The sequence below is a fragment of the Chlorocebus sabaeus genome, chromosome 2 (genome assembly GCF_047675955.1).
Source record: "Chlorocebus sabaeus isolate Y175 chromosome 2, mChlSab1.0.hap1, whole genome shotgun sequence".
NCBI lineage: Eukaryota > Metazoa > Chordata > Mammalia > Primates > Cercopithecidae > Chlorocebus > Chlorocebus sabaeus.
This window is the reverse complement of record NC_132905.1, coordinates 39,340,488-39,363,681: the sequence shown is the minus strand read 5'-3', so window position 1 is coordinate 39,363,681 and position 23,194 is coordinate 39,340,488. Positions and strand designations below refer to the sequence as shown.

The 23,194-nt window shown below is 49.6% G+C and overlaps 2 protein-coding genes and 1 long non-coding RNA gene across 8 annotated transcripts in view; 2 read left to right on the top strand and 1 right to left on the bottom strand.

The window, feature by feature from the left end:
- SNTA1 (syntrophin alpha 1) overlaps positions 1-14,899 on the top strand; it is a 34,340-nt gene extending 19,441 nt beyond the window's left edge. Inside the window, exons 3-8 of one of the 3 annotated variants that reach the window (XM_008020965.3) lie at positions 4,491-4,695; positions 10,082-10,289; positions 10,438-10,568; positions 12,530-12,758; positions 13,973-14,160; positions 14,262-14,899. In XM_008020965.3, the coding sequence (XP_008019156.3) occupies positions 4,491-4,695; positions 10,082-10,289; positions 10,438-10,568; positions 12,530-12,758; positions 13,973-14,160; positions 14,262-14,295 (995 nt within the window). In that variant the 3' untranslated portion in view covers positions 14,296-14,899. Of the gene's footprint in view, positions 1-4,490; positions 4,696-10,081; positions 10,290-10,437; positions 10,569-12,529; positions 13,783-13,972; positions 14,161-14,261 lie in introns of those variants that run through there. The other 2 variants (XM_008020963.3, XR_012089821.1) reach the window with 2 other exon arrangements.
- Positions 7,081-22,897, bottom strand: LOC140709309 (uncharacterized). Of its 2 annotated transcripts, XR_012089828.1 has the most exons (4): positions 22,795-22,893; positions 21,913-22,130; positions 12,627-12,808; positions 7,081-7,429 (listed from the first exon to the last, which is right to left on the bottom strand). It is a non-coding gene; the product is annotated as an uncharacterized lncRNA (long non-coding RNA). The 2 variants fall into 2 exon arrangements; XR_012089826.1 differs by lacking the exon at positions 21,913-22,130 and having other exon boundaries at positions 22,795-22,897.
- CDK5RAP1 (CDK5RAP1 mitochondrial tRNA methylthiotransferase) overlaps positions 22,897-23,194 on the top strand; it is a 40,933-nt gene continuing 40,635 nt past the window's right edge. The window contains exon 1 of one of the 3 annotated variants that reach the window (XM_008020998.3): positions 22,897-23,042. In XM_008020998.3, the coding sequence (XP_008019189.1) occupies positions 22,912-23,042 (131 nt within the window). In that variant the 5' untranslated portion in view covers positions 22,897-22,911. The remainder of the gene's footprint in view (positions 23,043-23,194) is intronic. The other 2 variants (XM_073007905.1, XM_008020980.3) reach the window with 2 other exon arrangements.

The window sequence follows — 23,194 nt, the reverse complement described above, 5'->3', positions numbered from 1 at the left end:
TAGGCTGGAGTGCAATGGCACGATCTCGGCTCACTGCAACCTCTACCTCCTGGGTTGAAGTGATTCTCCTGCCTCAGCCACCTGAGTAGCTGGGACTATAGGCGCATGCCACCATGCCCAGCTAATTTTTGTATTTTTAGTAGAGACGAGGTTTCACCACTTTGGCCAAGATGGTCTCAATCTCCTGACCTCGTGATCCACCCGCCTCGGCCTCCCAAGTGCTGGGATTACAGGTGTGAGGCACTGCGCCCGGCCATTTCTTTTAGGAGTTCCCAGTTTTGTGGAGGAGACAACCCCAACACACAGAATCAGAGACCTAGGAAGTGTGGGCGAGGAAGGCTGATAAGTGAGAAACATCCATTTCTTGAGTCCTTAATACTCACCACATGCCTTACAACATTTTATTTAATCCTGACATCTCTCTGAGGTAGACTTTTTTTTTTTTTTTGAAACAGGGTCTCACTCTGTTGCCCAGGCTGGAGTGCAGTGGCGTAATCTTGGCTTACTGTAACCTCTGCCTCCCACCTCAGCTTCCTGAGTAGCTGAGACTACAGGCGCACACTACCATGGCTGGCTAATTTTTTGTATTTCTGGTAGAGACAAAGTTTTGCTATGTTGCCTAGGCTGGTCTTGAACTCCTGGGCTTGAGCAGTCTGCCTGCCTCGGGCTCCCAAAGTGCTGGGATTACAGGCGTGGGCCACCATGTCTGGCTGTAGTTATTCATCTTTTATTTTTATTACTTTTTATTTTTATTATTATTATTTTTTTGAGATGGAGTTTCGCTCTTGTTGCCCAGGCTGGAGTGCAATGGCGCAATCTCAGCTCACTGCAGCCTCTGCCTCCTGGGTTCAAGCAATTCTCTTGCCTCAGCCTCCTGAGTAGCTGGGATTACAGGTGCGTGCCACCACGGCCCGGCTAATTTTTGTATTTTTAGTAGAGACGGGGTTTCGCCATGTTGGCCAGGCTGGTCTTGAACTCCCAGCCTCAGGTGATCCTCCCGCCTTGGCCTCCCAAACTGCTGGGATTACAGGTGTGAGCCACTGTGCCCAGCCCTATTCATCTTTTATTGACTAGCAGATTGAGGCCCAGAGAGGTGAATGACCTTGTCCATGGTTACACAGCTAGACAGTGCTAGAGTTGGAATTCAAATCCAAGAGCATCTGACTCCAGAGGGAATTGCATTTTCTCTCTTTTCTTTTCTTTTTTCTTTTCTCTCTCTCTCTCTCTCTTTTTTTTTTTTTTTTTTTTTTGAGACAGGATATCACTCTGTTACCCAGACTGGAGTGCAGTGGCATAATCATGGCTTGTTGCAGCCTCTGCCTCCTGGGCTCAAGTGATCCTCCTGCCACAGCCTCTTGAGTAGCTGGGATCACAGGTGTGTGTCACCACATCTGGCTAATTTTTTTTTTTAATTGTACTTACTTTTTTTTTTTTTTGAGATGGGGTCTTGCTCTGTCCCTCAGGCTGGAGTGCAGTGGCGCGATCTTGGCGCACTGGAACCTCCGCCTCCTGTGTTCAAGCAATTCTCCTGCCTCAGCTTCCCAAGTAGCTGGGATTACAGGTGCCTGCCACCATGCCCAGCTAATTTTTTTCTGTATTTTTAATAAGGACGGGGTTTCCGCATGTTGGCCAGGTTCATCTCAAACTCCTGAACTCAAGCAATCCACCCACTGTGGCCTCCCAAAGTGCTGGGATTATAGACGTGAGACACCGCACAAGGCCGGGAACTGCATTCAATTGTGTGGAAGTTTGGAAGCTCATACAGCCTCTGAGTAGTTAGTATGATTGGACTAGAGGGTGAGATGAGGGATATGGCAAGAAGTGAAGCCAGGGAGGAGGACAGGACCTATGGGCAGGGCCTACATCCTAGAGGGTGTTAAAGTTAGGCGAAGGGTGCACGGGAGCCAGAGCAGGGCTTTGAGCAGGGGAGGGATGTGGCCACTTGTAGCAAGGAGATGTAGCAGTTGCATCATTGGGGGCTGTATTTGTCAGGATGCTTTTGACTGCAAGTAACAGGAACCCAATTCAATGAGGTTTAAACATCGAAGAAAATGTGTTATCTTCCAGAACATCTTGAGGCAGCATGGCTCCAGGGAAGATTAATTTAGGAGCTCATGGTATCATCAAAAACTCAGATCTCTCCATCTTTCTGCTTCACCATCTTCAATGTGTGGACCCCAACCTTTGTGGTCAAAAAGTAGACCAGGCACAGTGGCTCACGCCTGTAATCCCAGCACTTTTGGAGGCCGAGGCCGGCGGAGCACCTGAGGTCAGGAGTTCAAGACCAGTCTGGCCAATATGGCGAAACCCCATCTCTACTAAAAATACAAAAATTAGCTGGGTGTGGTGGTACGCACCTATAATCCCAGCTACTTGGGAGGCTGAGGCAGGAGAATTGCTTGAACCTGGGAGGCAGAGGTTGCAGTGAGCCAATATTGCACCACTGCACTCCAGCCTAGGCGACAGAGCAAGAATGTCTCAAAAAAAAAAAAAAAGAAAAAAAAAGTAGCTGTCGTTGTGCTAGTACCAAGCTCCCTCCTAGCAACTTTGAAAGGTGAAAGGAGGAGAAAAGGAAGGCAGTGTTTTTTTTCATCACATCTCATTGGCCAGAACTGTATTGTTTGCCCCTTTCTAAACCAATCCCAAGCAAGAAGGATGGAATGATCATGATTAGATTTGACCAATCAAGGTTCTCCCTCTAAACTGGGGAGAAGCTGAGCCTCTAGGACTCAGGGTTCTCTTAGCAAAGGAAAAAGAGGGGAGATGGTTTTTGGCTGTCAAGTAGGCTGTGACATGTCCCACTTCCGCTGCCCTTTGAGACACAATCCAATAGTCAGTTGTGGGGTAAGTTGTTGCTGCAGTGATAAGTCATTTGAGTCCTAGTCCCCAAAAGTCAGACCTAGGTTTGCTTCTTCCAAAAAAACCTGGCCCTGCTTTCTTTCAACATTGCTTCTATTCCAACCCTAATAGGGTTTGTAACTCCCTCTCTCTTTTGCCCCCGTTTGCTTTGAATACTATCTGAGCCTCAGAGGCATCTCCTGCGACAGAAATAGCTTCTTATCTGGTTCTTCCAGGGAGGTGGGCCAAGAATTCCTAACTCCTTCCTGGGCTGTCCACTCACAGGGCACGTTGGCTGGGCTTCGACTGCAGACGTCAGATAGCTAGCAAGCCAGATGGCCCTGGGAGCAGGTGTGGTTGAGAGCAGAGGAAGAGAGGCTGCCCACAGGCTAGCAGGCATCAGGCACCCATAGAGGGTATATCCTTGTTGGGAGAAGAGAGACAAGGTCTTGGGAAAGTCATCTTTTTTTTTTTTTTGGAGACAATCTCACTTCATTGTCCAGGCTTGAGTGCAGTGGCGCAATCTTGGCTCATTGCAACCTCTGCTTCCCATGTTCAAGTGATTTTCATACCTCAGCCTCTCAAGCAGCTGGGATTACAGGCATGCAGCACCCCGCCCAGCTAACGTTTGCATCATTAGTAGAGACAGGGTTGCACCATGTTGGCCAGACTGGTCTCGAACTCCTGACCTCAAGTGATCCACACTGCCTCGGCCTCCCAAAGTGCTGGAATTATAGGCGTGAGCCACCATGCCCAGCCTAGGAAAGTAGTTTTTTTTTTTTTTTTTTTTTTGAGACAGAGTCTTGCTTTGTTGCTTAGGCTGGAGTACAGTGGCGCGATCTTGGCTCACTGCAACCTCCTCCTCCTGGTTTCAAGTGATTCTCCTGCCTCAGCCTCCCTGGTAGCTGGGATTACAGGTGCGAGCCACCACGCCCGGCTAATTTTTGTATTTTCAGTAGAGACGGGGTTTCACCATGTTGGTCAGGCTGGTCTCGAACTTTTGACCTCAAGTGATCCGCCTGCCTTGGCCTCCAAAAGTGCTAGGATTATAGGCGTGAGCCACCACGCCCAGCCTGGGAAAGTCTTTTAACCACCTTCTTGTATACACTGTCTAGGAGTTCAAGACCAGCAACATGGTGAGACCCCATCTCTACAACAAATTAATAGCTGGGTGTGGTGGTGCATACCTGTAGACCCAGCTACTTGGGGAGGTGAGATGGGAGGATTGATTGATCTGGGAGACTGAGGCTGTAGTGAGCTGTGATAGCACCACGGCACTCTAGTCTGGGTGACAGAGAGAAACTGTCTCAAAAAGAAAAAAAAAAAAAGTCACATGGCCACACCTCACTGCAAAGGAGGCTGGGAAATAGAGTCTTTCTTCCAGTGGCTGTGTGTCTATCAACCACAGGGAAAATGAGAGAAGGGATATAGGTGGGCCCTATCTCTATATAGGGATAGAGAAAAGGGATACAGTATTTTCTGCTCCACTGCCCCGTCAGAGACTTTAACCTAGAAGAATTTGTTAATATCACTATTGGACTCTTGCTTACTAAAGGTCTAATAGTGACACTGGACACTCTTAATAGTGACAATTGTGATATGTGCTGGGAGCCCATGTCACAGTGGTGACTGCTGATGTCTCTCCCAATCAGTCAAGTATATGAAGGACGTCTCACCGTATTTCAAGAACTCTGCTGGTGGGACCTCAGTCGGCTGGGACTCACCTCCTGCCTCACCCCTTCAGCGGCAGCCTTCCTCCCCTGGCTCCACACCCCAGAACCTCAGTGAGGCCAAACACGTGTCCTTGAAGATGGCATATGTCTCGAAGAGGTGCACCCCCACTGACCCGGAGCCCAGGTAAGGCTGGACTGGGAGGCAACTCAGACAGACAGATGCCCTGGTGTCAGGTGGTAGCACCAACGGAAAGACACCTCTGTGTTGTACGAATGACCAGCATGATGCCAGAACATAGTAGGTGCTTAAAAGATAGATTGACTGGAAGCATGAGTGAAGCTATGGAGATGATGGTGTGCTTTGCTTCTCATTTCTTCCTCAGGGAAGCTCACATATGGGGATGAACTTGGTCTGGGGAAGAACCCTGTGTTCCAGTCCTGGTTCTCTTTGAACTAGACCCTTTTCCTCACTGACCTTTAGATTATCCATTGTGAGATAAAGTTATTAGACTCACCGATCCTCTCGTCTCTTCCCACTCTGCTTGAGCTCTGAGATGTCTGGTTTTATCAGGGCCATGGATGGTTACATCCTTCACATCTGAGCAGCCTTTAACAGTTCATTGATAATATTGATACCATCAAACATTTACTGAGTGTATACTGTGTACCCAGCACTGTGCTGAGTGCTTTCCATGTGCAATATTATTTAGCTCTCACAGAGGCCCAATGGGCAAAGTCCTATTATTTCACCTCCTTTTTATTTTATTTTATTACTATTTTTGAGCCAGAGTTTCGCTCTGTCACCCAGGCTGGAGTGCAGTGGTGCAATGATCTTGGCTCACTGCAATCCTGCCTCCTGGGTTCAAATGATTCTCCTGCCTTAGCCTCCCAAGTAGCTGGGACTACAGGTGCCCGCTACCACACCTGGCTAACTTTTTTTTTTTTTTTTTTTTGACAGAGTCTCACTGTGTCGCCTAGGCTGGAGTGCAATGGTGTGATCTTGGCTCACTGCAACCTCTGCCTTCTGGGTTCAAGCAATTCTCCTCCCTCAGCCTCCCAAGTAGCTGGGATTACAGGCGCCCGCCACCATGCCTGGCTAATTTTTTGTATTTTTAGTAGAAATGGGGTTTCTCCATGTTGGTCAGGCTGGTCACGAACTCCTGACCTCAGGTGATCTGCCTGCCTCGGCCTCCCAAAGTGCTGGGATTATAGGCATGAGCCACTGTGCCCTGCCTAACTTTTGTATTTTTTGTAGAGACGGGGTTTCACCATGTTGGCCAGGCTGGTCTCGCACTCCTGACCTCAGGTGATCTGCCTGCCTCGGCCTCCCAAAGTACTGGGATTACAGGCATGAGCCATCGTTCCCAGCTCACCTCCATTTTATATATGAGGACAGAGAGGGGAAGTAACCTGCTTGAGATCACACAACCAGAAAGGGTGGCGCTTGCCTCATTCCTGGTAGTCCTTTCTGCTTTGGAAGCTGCAAGATGCCTGAGTGATGGTGGTGGCTGAATGGCACATATTTGGTCAAGTGGGATATGCAGTGTTGGAGGTGATGCTTAAGTGGTATATGCATTACAAGCTTGGGCTGTGGGTCCTAGTGACAGCCAGGGTTCAATGCCAAGCAAATGCCCAACATTGGCTGGGAGGGCTGGTTAATAATGTCCAGTATCCAAATCTCTTGGTCTCACTTGATGCCACACCTCTTGCCTGCCCCCATGAGGCAAGAACTGGTGATTCACAGGTCACTTGTAGATGCTCTACAGACGAGCCTTTGTTTTTGTTTTTGTTTCTGAGATGGAGTCTCGCTCTGTTGCCCAGGCTGGAGTGCAGTGGTGAAATCTTGGCTCACTGCGGTCCCCTTCTCCTGGGTTCAAGCGATTCTCCTGCTTCAGACTTCCCAAGTAGCTGGGATTACAGGCACCTGTCAACATGCCTGGCTAATTTTTTTTTGTATTTTAGCAGAGACAGGGGTTCACCATGTTGCCCAGACTGGTCTTGAATTCCTGAGCTCAGGCATTCTGCCTGCCTCAGCCCCCCAAAGTGCTAGGATGACAGGCATGTATCGGCTGTATTTTTACTAGAGATGGGGTTTCACCACATTGGCTAGGCTGGTCTCAAACTCCTGACCTCAAGATCCATTCACCTTGGGCTCCCAAAGTGCTGGGATTACAGAGGTGAGCCACCATGCCTGGCCCGGAAGGGCCTTTTGTGAGAGTGAAGGTGAGGTAGTATTAGTCCTTTCAGAGACTCATAGAACCTTAGATTCCCAGCCTGATCCCAGACATTACCTGAAACGTGTGTATATGTTTCTAAGTGTGTGCACGTGTAGATGACATGTAAATGCAAGTGTTTGTATGTATATGTGAGAGCATTTGCATGTGAGTATAGATTTGTACGTGTGTGTTTATATGTTATTTGTATGTGTGTATGCACATATGTGTCTGCATGTATGTTTGAATGTGTACATGCCTGAGTATATATGTAATATGAATATAACTGGGGTTCCATATGGTCCACTGTCAGTGCAGTATCCCAGTCATAGGGATACAGCCTGGCAACCAAAATATAATGAAAACTACTTCAAACTTTTACTCAATGTTAGGATTACACTGGGCTGCAAGTATAGAAACTCCAACAAGCAATTACTTAAATAAAAGGGGTTAATTTTCCCACGTTTAAAAAAAGTCCAGGGGTCAGCTATTCCAGCTGCTGTAGATGCTCCAGGATGCCATCAAGGAACCAGGCTTCTAGCTTCCTGCTCTGCCATTTTAATTATGGGTGGTTTTCTTCTTTGCGGAGGCAGGATGGTGGCTGCATCCCAAGAATTGTGTTCATATTCCAGGCAGAAAGAAGACAAAAGCCAAAGTCTTTTCTCCTGGTATTTTGGCTATCTGTTGCTGTATCACAAACCATTCCTAAAATTTAGTGGTTTAGAAAACAATAATTTATTATTATTATTATTTTTTTGAGATGGGGGATCTCACTCTGTCACCCAGGCTGGAGTGCAGTGGTGCAAGTTCAGCTCACTGCAACCTCCAACTCCTGGGATCAAGTGATTCTGGTGCCTCAGCCTCCCAAGTAGCTGGGACTACAGGTGCCCGCCATGACGTCTGGCTAATTTTTTTGTGTCTTTAGAAGAGATGGGGTTTTGCCCTGTTGGCTAGGCTGGTTTTGAATTCCTGGCCTCAAGTGATCTGCCCGGCTCAGCCTCCTAAAGTGCTGGGATTATAGGTGTGAACCACCATGCCTGGCCTCAAACCTCTTTAGTTTAGTTTTGTTGTGGTTGTTTTGTTTTTGTTTTTGTTTTTGTTTTTAGATGGAGTTTCACGCTTGTTGCCCAGGCTGGAGTGCAATGGCACAATCTCAGCTCACTACAACCTCCACCTCCCGGGTTCAAGCGATTCTCCTGCCTCAGCCTCCCTAGTACCTGGGATTACAGTCATGCGCCACCATGCCCGGCTAATTTTGTGTTTTTAGTAGAGATGGGGTTTCTCCATGTTGGTCAGGCTGGTCCTGAACTCCTGACCTCAGGTTATCTGCCTGCCTTGGCCTCCTAAAGTGCTGGGATTACAGGCGTGAGCCACCGCGCCCGGTCTGTTTTTCTGTTTTTTTTTTTTTTTTTTTTTTTTTTAATTTATTTATTATTATTATACTTTAAGTTGTAGGGTACATGTGCATAACGTGCAGGTTTGTTACATATGTATACTTGTGCCATGTTGGTGTGCTGCACCCATCAACTCGTCATTTACATCAGGTATAACTCCCAATGCAATCCCTCCCCCCTCCCCCCCCCCCTTTTTTTTTTTTTGAGACAGAGTTTCACACTTGTTGCCCAGGCTGGAGTGCAATGGTGCGATCTCGGCTCACCGCAACCTCCACCTCGCAGGTTCAAGCGATTCTCCTGCCTTAGCCTCCCTAGTAGCTGGGATTATAGGCATGTGCCACCACGCCCAGCTAATTTTGTATTTTTAGTAGAGACGGGGTTTCTCCATGTTGGTCAGGCTGGTCTTGAACTCTGACCTCAGGTGATCCACCCGCCTCAGCCTCCCAAAGTGCTGGGATTACAGGCATGAGCCACTGCGCCCGGCCTGTTTTTCTGTTTTTTAAGATGAGATCTTGTGCTGTCATCTAGGCTGGAGTGCAGTGGCACCCTTATAGCTCACTGCAGCCTCAAACTCCTGGGCTCAAGTGATTCTCCTGCCTCAGCCTCTAAGTAGCTGGGACTACAGGCACATGTCACCATGCTTGGCTAACTAAAAAAAAAAAAAAATTTTTTTGGGGGCCGGGCGCAGTGGTTCATGCCTGTAATCCCAGCACTTTGGGAAGCCGGGGCGGGCGGATCATGAGGTTAGGAGATTGAGACCATCCTGGCTAACACGGTGAAACCCCGTCTCTACTAAAAATGCCAAAAATTAGTCAGGCATGCTGGCAGGCGCCTGTAGTTCCAGCTACTCAGGAGGCTGAGGCAGGAGAATGGCATGAACCCGGGAGGCGGAGCTTGCAGTGAGCAGAGATTGTGCCACTGCACTCCAGCCTGGATGACAGGGCGTGACTCCATCTCAAAGAAAAAATAAACCTTTTTTTTTTCTTTTTTAGAGATGAGTGTCTCACTTTGTTGTCCAGGGTGGTCTCAAACTCCTGGGCTCAAGCCATCCTCCTGGCTTAGTCTCCCGGAGTTCTGGGATTACAGGCATGAGTCACCATGCCCAGCCTAGTTTTTTTTTTTTTTTTTTTTCCTGCTCTTATTAATGAATTAGTTCGGTTCTGTGCAACAAGGAGAACCTGGGAGTTGGCCCAGAAGAGGATGTTCCTTAGAAACCAGGAGAAAGGGGCAAGATTAGGAATGGTCACACAGCAATAATTTAGGCCCCATCACACCATCGTGCATGTTTGAGTATGTGTGTGTATTTGTGTGTATATGCATATGTGTAGGCCGGGCACGGTGGCTCATGTCTGTAATCCCAGCACTTTGCAGGGCAAGGCAGGCTGATCATTTGAGGTCAGGAGTTCGAGACCAGCCTGGCTAAGATGGTGAAACCCCATCTCTACTAAAAATAAAAAAAATAAGGCCGGGCACGGTGGCTCATGCCTATAATCCCAGCACTTTGGGAGGCCGAGGCGGGTGGATCACGAGGTCAGGAGATCAAGACCATCCTGGCCAATATGGTGAAACCCCATCTCTATTAAAAATACAAAAATGGTATGGGTGTGGTGGCGTGCACCTGTAATCCCAGCTTCTTGGGAGGCTGAGGCAGGAGAATCGCTTGAACCTGGGAGGTGGAGATTGCAGTGAGCCGAGATTGGGGCATTGCAGTGCAGCCTGTTCAAAAACAACAAAATCCCCACAAAATACATGAATATGTGTGTGTGTCTCACACTCTCTTGTCCCTATGCCCCATGAGGCCCCAGCAACTGCGGCTGGAGCCCAGCAGTGAGGGTTGCTCCTCATTCTCAGGGACATCCCCCTGGTTTCTCCTGGTTTGGTGGTGGGTGGGGTTTCCTGGGCCAGGGTTGGGCAGCTGCAGCCTAGTAGTCAGGTCCTTGCCTCCACCCATTTGTGCCTGCAGGTATCTGGAGATCTGCTCGGCAGAAGGCCAAGACACCCTCTTCCTGAGGGCCAAGGATGAGGCCAGCGCGAGGTCGTGGGCGAGTGCCATCCAAGCCCAGGTCAACGCTCTGATGCTGCGGGTCAAGGATGAGCTGCAGGCACTACTGGCAGCCACCAGCACAGCTGCCAGCCAGGACATCAAGCAGATTGGCTGGCTGACTGAGCAGGTGCCTGCTGGGCCTGGGATCTATCCCTCCCTCTCTTCTGCTCCTTTGGAGCTGGCCCTGTTCCCAGTGCCCCGGCCACCTTGCCCCGCCCTGGCCCCTCTGCCCTCTCTTCCCCCACCCATCCTCACTGCTGTTTTGTCCCCTGCAGCTGCCCAGTGGGGGCACGGCCCCCACCCTGGCCATGCTGACTGAAAAGGAACTGCTCCTCTACTCTTCTCTCCCTGAGACCCGCGAGGCCCTGAGCCGGCCAGTCCGTACTGCCCCACTCATCGCCACCAGGTACCCATGGGCAGGGGCAGTATGTCTCCCCCAGAACTTTCCGGGAGACGCTCCAGCAGGGCCCCAGAAGCTGGAAACTCCAGCCCTGTCCACCCTCAGCTATTCCCCAGGTGACCTGAAGCAAGTCTCTGCCCTGTCTGGGCCTCAGTTTCCTTATCTGTAAAATGGGTGCTTGGAACAAAAGGACATAAGGTCCCCGCTAGCCACTCATTCATTGACACTTATGCCTTATGCTGCATGGGTCAGAGGGCACAGAGCTAACCCCAGCAGTCGCTGCCTCCAGAGAGAACCTTGTCTGATTGGGGAGACAGACCCAGGAACAGCCATTACAGTGCAGAGTTTGTAGGAGCCACTTAACTCTGTAGGGGTAGTTGAGGAAGGCTTCAGGGAGGAGGTGACATCTGAGCTGGACTTTGATGGATGAGTAGAAGTTTTCTGTTTAAGAAAGGGTAAAAGAGAATCCCATGCAGAGAGAACATCATAGTCAAAGGTACAGAGGCATGAAGGGCTATAGCGTGTTCATGGGGCTATGAGTTTGTGATAAGCAGAATTCATGCAGGAAATGGAGAGAAGGGAGTTGGCAGGGCCTGATCTTGCAGAGCTTCTTTTGCCTGATTAAGGAATGTTAGCTTTATCTTAAGAGTTTGGCAGTGTTGAAGGGTTTAAGCTGGGGAGCGAGGTGCTCTGGTTGCTTTAAGAGAATCCCTGTGGCTGCCACGTGGAAAATGCAGCGGAGAGTACAGGATGGAAGTGGGGAAGCGCTGCAGTCGTGCAGGAGAGATGATGGTGGCTGGGGGAGGTGGAAGTGGGCAGCAGGAGCAGATGGAGAAGAAAGGCAGCATTGGCATTGGAAACCACATGGGTGTAAAATTAACAGGGCTCCGTGCTTGCCAGATGGGGCGGGTGAAGGAGGGGTCTGGAATGAACAGGAGGTTTGGAGCTGGTGTCTGGGTGAGCGTGGGACTGGGGGTGGGGGTGGAAAGGGAGGAGGCTGGAGCAAGATGCTGAGTCAAGTCCAGAGTGTGTGTGGGATGGAGAGGGAGCTTGGATAGGAAGCTTGGGGACTCAGGGGTCTGCAGCTCAGAGCTGGAAAGTGGAAGGCTGGCGTCAGCAGAAGTCTGGGGGGGAAGTGAGCTATAGGAGAAAGAGTGGGTGAAGGGAGGAACAAAGAGGGATATGGGGCAGAACTCTTAGGTCTGCCCCAGAGAGGGGCAGTTGGCTTACCAAGGCCACACAGCAAGTGACAGTCAAGCTGCAGGGGTCTGAAGTCCTTGTCACCCATGTCTCCTTACCTCAGGCTAGCTCTGGCCCATGTGTCAGGAGCCTGTTGGCTACTAGGGATAATTAGGTCCTGGATTGTCTACCTAATCAAGTGATTCAAGTCAGGCAACAAATGTTTATTGAGCACCTACTGTGGTCAGGCATAGTTTTACTTACTGGGAATACAGTGGTGAATGCAAGATCATTTCTAACCTAGCTGACATCCTAGTGAAAAAGACAGTGAAAAACCAACAAAAACAAATAATAAAAAGTATAATTTCTGGTACCATGATGAAAAAGTAAGGCTAGTGAGTGATAAGGGTGCTATTTTGAACTGGCAGGCCAGGGAAAGCTTCTCAGAGGAGGTGACATTTAAACTAACATCTGAAGGAAGTGAGGGAGTGAGCCATGGAGATAATCAGGGAAGTGTGTATAGGCAGAGGGAACAGCATATGCAGAGGTGCTGAGGCAGGCATGTGCTAGGTGTGTGTGAGGACACCAGTGTAGCCGGAGCCAAGGGAGCGACAGGGAGGGTGGCAGGAGATGTCTCCTGCTGAGTCAATCAGTGCCCCCTGGCAAGTCCTGTCCTGTTAGGTGGTAAAGGATTTACAGGGTTTTTCCCAGGTCATTGGCCCCTTTGCCCAGAACTATTTGCCCCCTGCCCGAGGCCTCATGCTCAGCCCTCTGCCCCTCACCCCCAGACTGGTGCACTCAGGCCCCTCCAAGGGCTCAGTGCCCTACGATGCAGAGCTCTCTTTTGCCCTGCGCACGGGCACGCGTCACGGTGTGGACACTCACCTGTTCAGCGTGGAGTCACCGCAGGAGCTGGCTGCCTGGACCCGCCAGCTGGTGGATGGCTGTCACCGGGCCGCCGAGGGTGTGCAGGAGGTGTCTACAGGTGTGCTGGGAGGATCTGGGAGTGTCCCTCTGGTAATGAGCCTCTTATCCCCAGGGGCATTCAAGCTTCCTTCTTTAGGGCACTTCAGGAGGGGACAAAAAATGGGGTTTGGAGGTCAAGGTGGGTGGATCACCTGAGGTCAGAAGTTTGAGACCAGCCTGGCCAACATGGCAAAACCCTGTCTCTACTAATAATACAAAAATTGGCTGGGTGTGGTGGCTCATGCCTGTAATCCCAACATTTTGCGAGGCTGAGGCGGGTGGATCACTTGAAGTCAGCAGTTGAAGACCAGCCTGGCCAAAATGGTGAAACCCTGTCTCTACTAAAAATACAAAAATTAGTCAGGTGTGGTGGCGGGCGCCCGTAGTCCCAGCTACTCAGGAGGCTGAGGCAGAAGAATTGCTTGAATCTGGGAGGCGGAGGTTGTAGTGGTCCCAGATTGCACCACTGTACTCCAGCCTGGGCAACAAAGCAAGACTCTGTCTCAAAAAAAAAAAAAAAATAATAATAATAATACAAAAATTAGCTGGGCATGGTAGTAGGTGCAGTAGTCCCAGCTATGCAGGAAGCTGAGGAACAAGAATCGCTTGAACCCGGGAGGTGGAGGTTGTGGTGAGCTGAGATTGTACCCACTGTACTCCAGCCTGGGTAACAGAGTGAGACTGTTTCTCCAAAAAAAAAAAAAAAGGAAGTTGGGTTGGGGTCCTCTGTTTTGGATGTGCAGGTGCCCTGGCAGGCAGAGACTCTTCTCCCTGGGGTTTTCTTGCTCCAGCTTTGTCAATCTGCTGGTGAGGATGTGAGAGATGGCACTTGGGGTAGGGTTGCCAGAGGAAATACAGGACACCCAGCCTCATTTGAATTTCAGGTTAACAATGAATACTTTTTTCATAGAAGTATGCCCAAATTAGTCATTGTTTATCTGAAATTTAAATTTAGCTGGGCAACTCTGTAGGTCTCCAAGGGCGGTGCTTGGTCGATCTGATGATGCCTTTATCAGGAGTGAGCCTCCAGTCCATGGCAGATTTTAAGCTCCCCCTTTCTACTTGTGGACTGGAAGTGAGTATAGGTCCTCTGAGGGTGGGGGTGATGACTCTCTGCAGGGTGGGTGTACAGGTGCCACAACAAACAGTGAGCCTCCCGTCCCTGGAGGCATTCAGGCCCCACTTTGTAAGCTGCGGTGGGGGTTGGAGGTTGGGGTGGTCTCTGAGGTGCCAGCTGTACCTGTACCTATGTGCCCTCCCTGCAGCCTGCACATGGAACGGGCGTCCCTGCAGCCTGTCTGTGCACATCGACAAGGGCTTCACACTGTGGGCGGCTGAGCCAGGTGCAGCCCGAGCTGTGCTCCTGCGACAGCCCTTCGAGAAGCTGCAGATGTCTTCAGATGATGGTGCCAGTCTCCTTTTCCTGGACTTTGGAGGTGCTGAAGGCGAGATCGTGAGTGAGGGGCTGCCTTTGCACCCTGGGGAGGAGGGGGTGTGCACTCTTGGAGGCCAGGCTGGCCAGGGCCCTGACTCTTCTCTCCATCCACCCTGCAGCAGCTGGACCTGCACTCGTGTCCCAAAACCATAGTCTTCATCATCCACTCCTTCCTCTCGGCCAAAGTTACCCGCCTTGGGCTGTTGGCCTAGAAGTCACCGGATGCACTAGCCCTGAAGAGGGGTGTCCATGACATGGCCTGAGCTGGGCCACCACCGACTGCCTGCTCACCCCTGGGCTGAGGGAAGGGAGAGAAGAGGAACAAGGGCCTCTGAGACCCCACCCCTGAGGGAGACTGGATTGGTCTTGGGGCCCGGGGCCCAGGACCCAGACCCAGGACAGAGTGGACTCTGCCTGTGATGGGGTGGCCTTCCTGCTGCCCCCCTCCACCAGTGCCTTTTGCGGAGAGATATTTTGTGTACACAGAAGCCATTCCGAGTCTGGGACCTGCCCCTGTGCGGATCCTGACCCCAGCCAACAGCTGAGCTGCCAGGCCTCCTCGAGGCCCCTAAGCCACCCCCCAGAGGTCCCATCTGAAGCTGGAGTCCCCTGGGGTCAGCGGCAAGAGAAACAAGAGGAGACTTTGTTTGTTTTTCCCCTCAGCCCTGCCACCTTGGGGAGTCTGGTTTTTCTCTTCATCCTCTCTCTCCTCCTTACTCTTGGATAAATAAACAGCCTGTGAGACACAGGCAGCCCAGCCCAGTGTCTGTGGTCTGTGCCTTGGCCTTTGGGTCCTGGGGTGGCCCCTGCAGTCCCAAGATGGACCAGACCAAGGACTGGGGCACCTTTCCCTGGAGAAGAACAGACTTTTACCACATGGGCCAAAGAGAGTGTATTGGTTATCTATTGTTGTGTGACAAATTACCCCACATTTTTGCAGCTTAAAATGACAAATATTCATTATCTCTTAGGTTCTGTGGGTCAGGGATTTGAGAGGGGCTAAACTGGGCTGTTCTTGTCTCAGGGTCGCTCATGAGGTTGCAGTCAAATTGTCAGCTAGGGCTGCAGTCATCTGAAGGCTTGACTGGGGCTGGAGGATCCATTCCAATACTGCTCATGCACATGGCTGTGGGTAGGAGGTCTCCGTTCCTCACCATGTAGGGCTAACCCTAGAGCTGCTGCTTGAGTTTTCTCATGATATGGCAGTTGGCTTTCCCCACAATGAGACAGAAGAGAGAGCAAGGAGGAAGCCACAAACAGTGTCTCTTACGACCCAGTCTTGGAAGCCATACACTGTTGCTTCTGCTTTGTTCTATTTGTTAGAAGTGAGTCACTAAGTTCAGTCCACACTCAAGGGGAGGGGAATTAGGCTCCACTTCTTGAAGAAAGGAATGTCAAATAATTTGTGGATCCATTTTAAAGCCATCTTAGAGAGCTTCAGGACCCTTTCCTGCAGAAGGGAGGTGGAGTGGAATGTGTTTGGTGCTTCAGAAACTGCGATGTGCTGACTGGATGTGAGTGGGCGGTGGTTATGACTCCCTACTAAAATCACAATGACAACAGCAATGATGGAGAATTTTTTTTTTTTTTTTTTTTTGAGATGGGGTCTTGTTCTGTCACCCAGATGGGAGTGCAGTGGTGTGTTCTCAGCTCACTGCAACCTCCACCTCCCGGTTCAAGTGATTCTCCTGCCTCAGCTTCCCGAGTAGCTGGGATTACAGGTGCCCACCACTGCCCACCACCATGCCCCACTACTGTTTTGTAGTTTTAGTAGAGATGGGGTTTCACCATGTTGGCCAGGCTGGTTTTAAACTCCTGACCTCAAGTGATCCTCCTGCATCAGCTTCCCAAAGTGCTAGGACACCGCACCCAGCCCAGAACTTTTTTTTTTTTTTTTTAACTTTCTAAAGGTTCAGTTTCTTCAGTGTAGCCACGAGATAAAACAAAGATGATGTGCCTGGTGCAGTAGCTCATGCCTGTAATCCCAGCACTCTGGGAGGCTGAGGCGGGTGGATCACCTGAGGTCAGGAGTTCAAGACCAGCCTGGCCAACATGGTGAAACCCTGTTGCTACTAAAAATACAAAAATTAGCCGGGCATGGTGGCACCTGCCTGTAATCCCAGCTACTCAGGAGGCTGAGGCAGGAGAATCGCTTGAACCTGGGAGGTGGAGGTTGCAGTGAGCTAAGATTGCGCCACTGCACTCCAGCCTGGGTAACAGAGTGAGATTCTGTCTCAAAAAAACAAACAAAACAAACAACAACAACAACAACAACAACAAATTAGCCGGGCATGGTGGTGTGCGCTTGTAATCTCAGCTACTTGGGAAGCTAAGACAGAATCATTTGAACCCTGGAGGTGGAGTTTGCAGTGAGCAGAGATTGCGCTACTGCACTCAGCCTGGGCCCCAGAGCGTGACTCCGTCTCAAAAACAAACAAACAAAAAAAATTGAGACCAGGTAACTTGACTTTGAGGCAATTACTTTTAGCTTACTTATAATGGCAGCATTGTTTCTTTGTGAAAATGAAACTTTCTCAGCTTATCCACTAAATTTTAAGCAACATCCCAAACCACCAAAGAGTCACTCATTTTCCTTCTGGCCATCAGCAGTCTGGTGCCTTCACTTGGAACACCACCCCCTGCCCTATTTTTTGTTTTTGAGGTGGAGTCTCGCTTTGTTGCCCAGGCTGGAGTGCAGTTGCAGGATCCTGGCTCACTGCAGCTTCGGCCTCCCAGACTCAAGTGATCCTCCTACCTCAGCCTCCCAAGTTGCTAGGATCACAGGCCTGTGCCACCATGGCTGGCTAATTTTTTATTTTTGAACTTGTTGTAGAGATGGGGTCTTGCCATGTTGCCCAGGCTGGTCTCACACTCCTGAACTCAAGCAATCCTCTGGTCTTGGCCTCCCAAAGTGCTAGGATTACAGGCAGGAGCCACTATTCCCAGCCTTGGCCCCCTTTTAAGAATGGCATGGCGAGCTGGGTGTGGCAGCTCACACTTGTAATCCCAGCACTTTGGGAGGCTAAGGAGGGTGGATCACTGAAGGTCAGGAGTTCAAGACCAGCCTGGCCAACATGGTGAAACCCCATCTCTACTAAGAATACAAAAATTAGCCAGGTGTGGTGGCATGTACCTGTAGTCCCAGCTACTTGGGAGGCTGAGGTTGTGGTGAGCCGTGATCACGCCATTGCACGCCAGCCTGAGCTACAGAGTGAAACTCAGTCTCAAAAAAAAAAAAAAAAAAAGGCACAGTGGCCACTTCCCCTCTTGCCCCAGCCATAGCTAACATATAGAGAGTGTGATCTTCCAGACACTGTGTATACATTATCTTACTGGGTCCTCACCATATACCTATATAGTGGGCACAGTTATCTCAGTTTCATAGATAAGAAAACCTGGGCTCAGAAGGGGAGAGTAAATTGCCAAATGTCACACAGCTATGAAATATCTGAGCTGGGATTCAAATCAGGTCTGTGTGACTTCAAAGCCCTTGTTCATTTTGGAGACTTTCTGGCCCTGCACTGTCCAACAGAAACATAACACAAGCCACTTATAAAATTTTTTTTTTTTTTTTTTTTTTTTGAGACGGAGTCTTGCTCTGTAGCCCGGGCTGGACTGCAGTGGCCGGATCTCAGCTCACTGCAAGCTCCGCCTCCCGGGTTTACGCCATTCTTCTGCCTCAGCCTCCGGAGTAGCTGGGACTACAGGCGCCCGCCACCTCGCCCGGCTAGTTTTTTGTATTTTTAGTAGAGACGGGGTTTCACCGTGTTAGCCAGGATGGTCTCGATCTCCTGACCTTGTGATCCGCCCGTCTCGGCCTCCCAAAGTGCTGGGATTACAGGCTTGAGCCACCGCGCCCGGCCGCCACTTATAAAATTTAACAATTTCTAGTAGCCACATTTTAAAAAGTTTTAAAAATAGATGAAAATAATTTTTAATAATATATTTTATTTAACCCATTGTACCCAAAATATTATCACTTCAACTCATAAGCATTTACTAGTGAGATGTTTTATAATCCTTTTTTGCGCTAAGTCTTGGAAACCCAGTGTATGTTTTATACCTCTAGCACATCTCTATTCAGATGTCAAATTTTCATTGGAAATACTTGATTTGTATTCAGATTTTATAGCATTTACAGTAGAGTCACATACCCTTGTTCTAATCATTCTAAAGTCTTCCAATTACTGAACTGTGCATCACAGTTTAAATTAAATGAAGTTCGGCAGGGCGCGGTGGCACATGCTTGTAATCCCAGTACTTTGGGAGGCTGAGGTGAGAGAATCAGGAGGTGAACTCTCACTACAGCCTCCATCTCCTGGGTTCAAGCGATTCTCCTGCCTCAGCCTTCTGTAATTTCAGAGTAGCTGGGATTACAGGCATGTGCCACCATGCCTTGCTAATTTTTTTGTTTTGAGACAGAGTCCCACGTTGTCATCCAGGCTGGAGTGCAGTGGCCCAATCTCGGCTCATTGCAACCTCTGACTCCTAGGTTCAAGCAATTCTCTTGCCTCAGCCTCCTGAGCAGCTGGGACTACAGGCGCTTGCCACCACGCCTGGCTAATTTTTTTGTATTTTTAGTAGAGACAGGGTTTCACCATGTTGGCCAGGCTCGTCTCCTGACCTCCAGTGATCTTCCCACCTTGGCCTCCCAAAGTGCTGGGATTACAGACATGAGCCACTGTGCCTGGTCACTATATGTATATTTTTATATCTAGAATGAGATTTATTATAAGGAATTGGCTCAAGTGATTATAGAGGCCGAGAAGTCCTACAATTTGTCATCTGCAAGCTGCACACTGAGGAAAGGTGGTGGTGTAAATTCCAGTTTGAATCTAAAAGACTGAGAATCAGGAGTGCCAATGGTGTTTAAGTCCCAGTCCAAGGGCAGGAGAAGACCAATGTCTCAGCCTAAGCAGACAGGCAGAGAGATAATTCAACCTTGCTCTGCCTTCCTGTCCTATTTGGGTCCCCGAGGGGTTAGATGATGTCCATCCAGATTGTGGAGTGCAGTCTACTCTACTCAGTCCACCAAAGCTAACCTCTTCCTCAAGAAACACACCCAGAAATAGTATTTAACCAGATACCTGGGCAACCTGTGGCCCAGTCAAGTTGACACAAATAATTAACCAGCACAGTGTTCTGTATTATTTCCCAGTGTTCTCCAGCAGGATTAAGGCCTAGATGCCTGCAAGAAAGTTGCTTGATAACAATGTCTATTGGCTGCCTCCCCTTCCCTGTTTCACTCCCCCACTACCCTACCAGTGTTTCCTGAGATTACTTTGCAAATCAACTACCTGCACTCAAGTACTTGTCTTAGGAGCCAGGCACAGTAGCTCATGCCTGTAATCCCAGCACTTAGGGAGGCCAAGGTGGGTGGATCACCTGAGGTGGAGAGTTTGAGACCAGCCTGGCCAACATGGTGAAACCCCATCTCTACTAAAAATACAAAAATTAGCTGGGCGTGATGGCATGTGCCTGTAATCCCAGCTACTTGGGAGGCTGAGGCAGGAGAATCGCTTGAACCCGGGAGGTGGAGGTTGCAGTGAGTCGAGATTGGGCCACTGCACTCCAGCCTGGGTAACAGAGTGAGAGTCAGTCTAAAAAAAAAAAAAATACTTGTCTTAGGGTCTGCTTCTGGGGAACGCAAACTAAGACAGAAAGCAGTCATTTATTCATTCAACAAATGTTCATTAAGCTCTTCTATGAGTCAGACCCTGCGTAGATCATGGGGATAAAGCCTTGAACAGGACAGGATGTGTCCCTCCTCTCAGGGAGCTGATAGTCCAAGGAATAGGCAGTGATAAGAAAACAAGTAATGCCAACATTTTGAATAGTGACAGATATGGTGAAGAAAATAATACGAGAAGTGATGAAGTAGTTTATATGAAGTGGTCAGAAAGGGTCTCTCTGAAGAGCTGACATTTATGCTGAGACCTAAAGGATGAGAAGGGGCCAGCCACGAAACAATTTTGGAGAAGAGCATTCCAGAAATATCATAGTAAGAAGAGAGGCTCTGTGGGCATGGTGTCACGTGCCTGTAATCCCAGCTACTTGGGAGGCTGAGGCAGGATAATTGCTTGAATCCGGGAGGCGGGGGTTGTAGTGAGCCAAGATCATGCCATTGCACTCCAGCCTGGGTGACAGAGCAAGATTCTGTCTCAAAAAAAAAAAAAAGAGAGAGAGAGGGTCTGAAATAAACATTTGCTTGGGATATTTAAGGAGCAAAATAAAATTATGTAGTTGAAGTATGTCAACTAGAGAGAACATAGTAGGAGAAGTAAGTGGTAAGAAATATGTGGGTTGGAGAAGTAAGAGTAAGCAGGGGGCCAGACATGGTGGCTCATGCCTGTAATCCCAGCACTTTGGGAGGCTGAGGTGGGAGGATCACTTGAGGCCAGGAGTTTGAGACCAGCCTGGCCAACATGGCAAAATCCCATCTCTAGTAAAAACACAAAAATCAGCCGGGCGTGTTGGTGCTTGCCTGTAATGCTAGCACTTTAGGAGGTCGAGGTGGGCAGATGACTTGCGGCTAGGAGTTTGAGACCAAGCTGGCCAACATGGTGAAACACTGCTCTACTAAAAATACAAATATTAGTTTGGTGTGGTGGTGCACGCCTGTAATCCCAGCTACTCAGGAGGCTGAGGCAGGAGAGTCGCTTGAACCTGGGAGGCAGATGTTGCACTGAGCCGAGATTGCGCCACTGCACTCCAGCCTGGGTGACAGAGTGAGACACCATCTCAAAAACAAACAAACAAACAAACAAAACAAAAGTAAGCGGGGCCACATCATGCAGGCCCCTAGGACACAGCAGGAAATCTGGATTTTATTGCAAGGGCAACAGAAAACTCTTAAGCTTTTTTTTTTGTTTTGTTTTGTTTTTCTTTTTTTTTTCTTTTTTTTGAGATGGAGTCTCGCTCTGTCGCCCAGGCTGGAGTGCAGAGGCTCGATCTCGGCTCACTGCAATCTCTACTTCCCGGGTTCAAGCAATTGTCCTGCCTCAGCCTCCCGAGCAGCTGGGACTACAGGCATGTGGCACCATGCCCAGCTAATTTTTTTTTGTATTTTTAGTAGAGCTGAGGTTTTACCGTATTGGTCAGGCTGGTCTTGAACTCCTGACCTCATGATCCAACCATCTCAGTTGCCCAAAGTGCTGGGATTACAGGCGTGAGCCATTGTGCCTGGCCGTTTTTGTGTTTTCCTTTTTCCAGACATGGTCTCATTCTGGTACCCAGGCTGGAGTGCAGTGTTGAGATCATGGTTCACTGAAGCCTCAACTTCCCCGGCTCAAGTAATCTTCCTGCCTCAGCCTTCTGAGTAGCTGGGACCATAGGCACCCGCCACCACGCCAGGCTAATTTTTGTGTTTTCTGTAGATATGGTGTTTCATCATGTTGTTCAGGCTAGTCTAGAACTCCTGGGCTCAAGCAATCTGCCCATCTTGGCCTCCCAAAGTGCTGGGATTTCAGGCATGAGCCACCATGCCCAGCCTGCCACGGAGAGTTTTCAGGAGAGGAGTGATATAATTTGATTTAATAAAACAGACAAATTCACTTAGGCTGTGTGTGGGAAACTGTTCTCAGGAGACAAGGTGATCGTTAGCAGGCTACTGTGATTGTTTCTGATGAGACAATGGTGGCCTGGGTAGTTGTAGCTACCGAGTAGACATATTTGACATTTTGTAGTTAAAGGTGACAGGGCTTGCTGACAGGTAGAACGTGGGGATCCAGGGAGGTGAAGAAAATGACCATTCAGTTCCTCCTAGTGCACCTGGAAGGATGGTTGGGCCATTTACTGAGATGGGCCAGAATGGCAGGTACAGGTTTTTGGTGAAGGTGCGTTTGTGGAAATGAAGAGTTCTGTGTAAGTTAGAGATGGTCATCAGACACCCAAGAAGTGTCAAGTAGGCAGCTGAGGAACTCTGGAACTGCAGGGAGGGTCCAGCTGGAGATGTGAATCAGGAAGTCATTAACCTACAGGGCAGCACCCTGCAATAGAAACAGAGCGTGAACCTCTTAGGTGACTTAAAATTTCCCAGTAAGGACCCGGTACAGTGGCTCACACCTGTACCGGGTCCCAGCACTTTGGGAGGCCAAGCACTTTGGGAGGCCAAGGTGGGAGGGTCACGTGGGAGGGCCAAGGTGGGAGGGCCAAGCACTTTTGGGAGGCCAAGGTGGGAGGATCCCAGCACTTTGGGAGGCCAAGGTGGGAGGATGGCTTGCTCCTAGGTAGGAGTTTGAGACCTGCCTGGGCAACACGGGTAGACCCGTCTCTCCAAAAAAAAAAAAAAAAAATTAGCTGGGCGTGGTGGCGCCTGCCTGTAGTCCCAGCCACTTGGGAGGCTGAGGTGGGAGGACTGCTTTAGCATGGGAGGCGGAAGCTGCAGTGAGCCATGACCACACCAATTTTTCCCCCCCTGCTAGCCACATTGAAAAAGTAAAAAGAAACAACAGGTGAAGTTAATTCAAATATTTCTGTCATCATAGCTACAAATAAAAAAAAATTCAACGAATGTACCCAATATGTCCCAACAATTATTGCAGCACATAATCAATATAAACATTATATATATGAACTATTTGACACCATTTGACATTTCTTCTTCCACATCCGATGTATCTGACATTTAGCGCACATTTTATTTACACTCACCTACTTCGAGGCGCTCAGTTGCCGCTTAAGTCCGTGGCTAGTGGCTGCCCTAAAGTTCAGCGCCGCCACGGAGCTTTGGGTCCACCCGGACTGTAAAAAGGAAGCACTTCCGTTAGAATGACCCGGCCTGAAGTACCGGCGGAACGGAAGTCGGTTGTGTATCAGCCCAGCGGCGGACCGGTGAGTGGATCTGATTTGCCGGCAGAACTTACGCTGCGGGACCCCGGGCACTGTTGCTGCTGCGGGAGGTGAGCAGCGCGCCCGCCGGGGTGGGCTGCGCACCTGCTTTTGAGTGGCGCCTGGGGCAGAAGGGGCCGCGGATCCCGGGAAGCGCGCGGTGTTCAAGAGGGAGGATGGCACGGTGGTTACGGCGTGGGGCCTGGCGTCAGGCTGTCGGGGT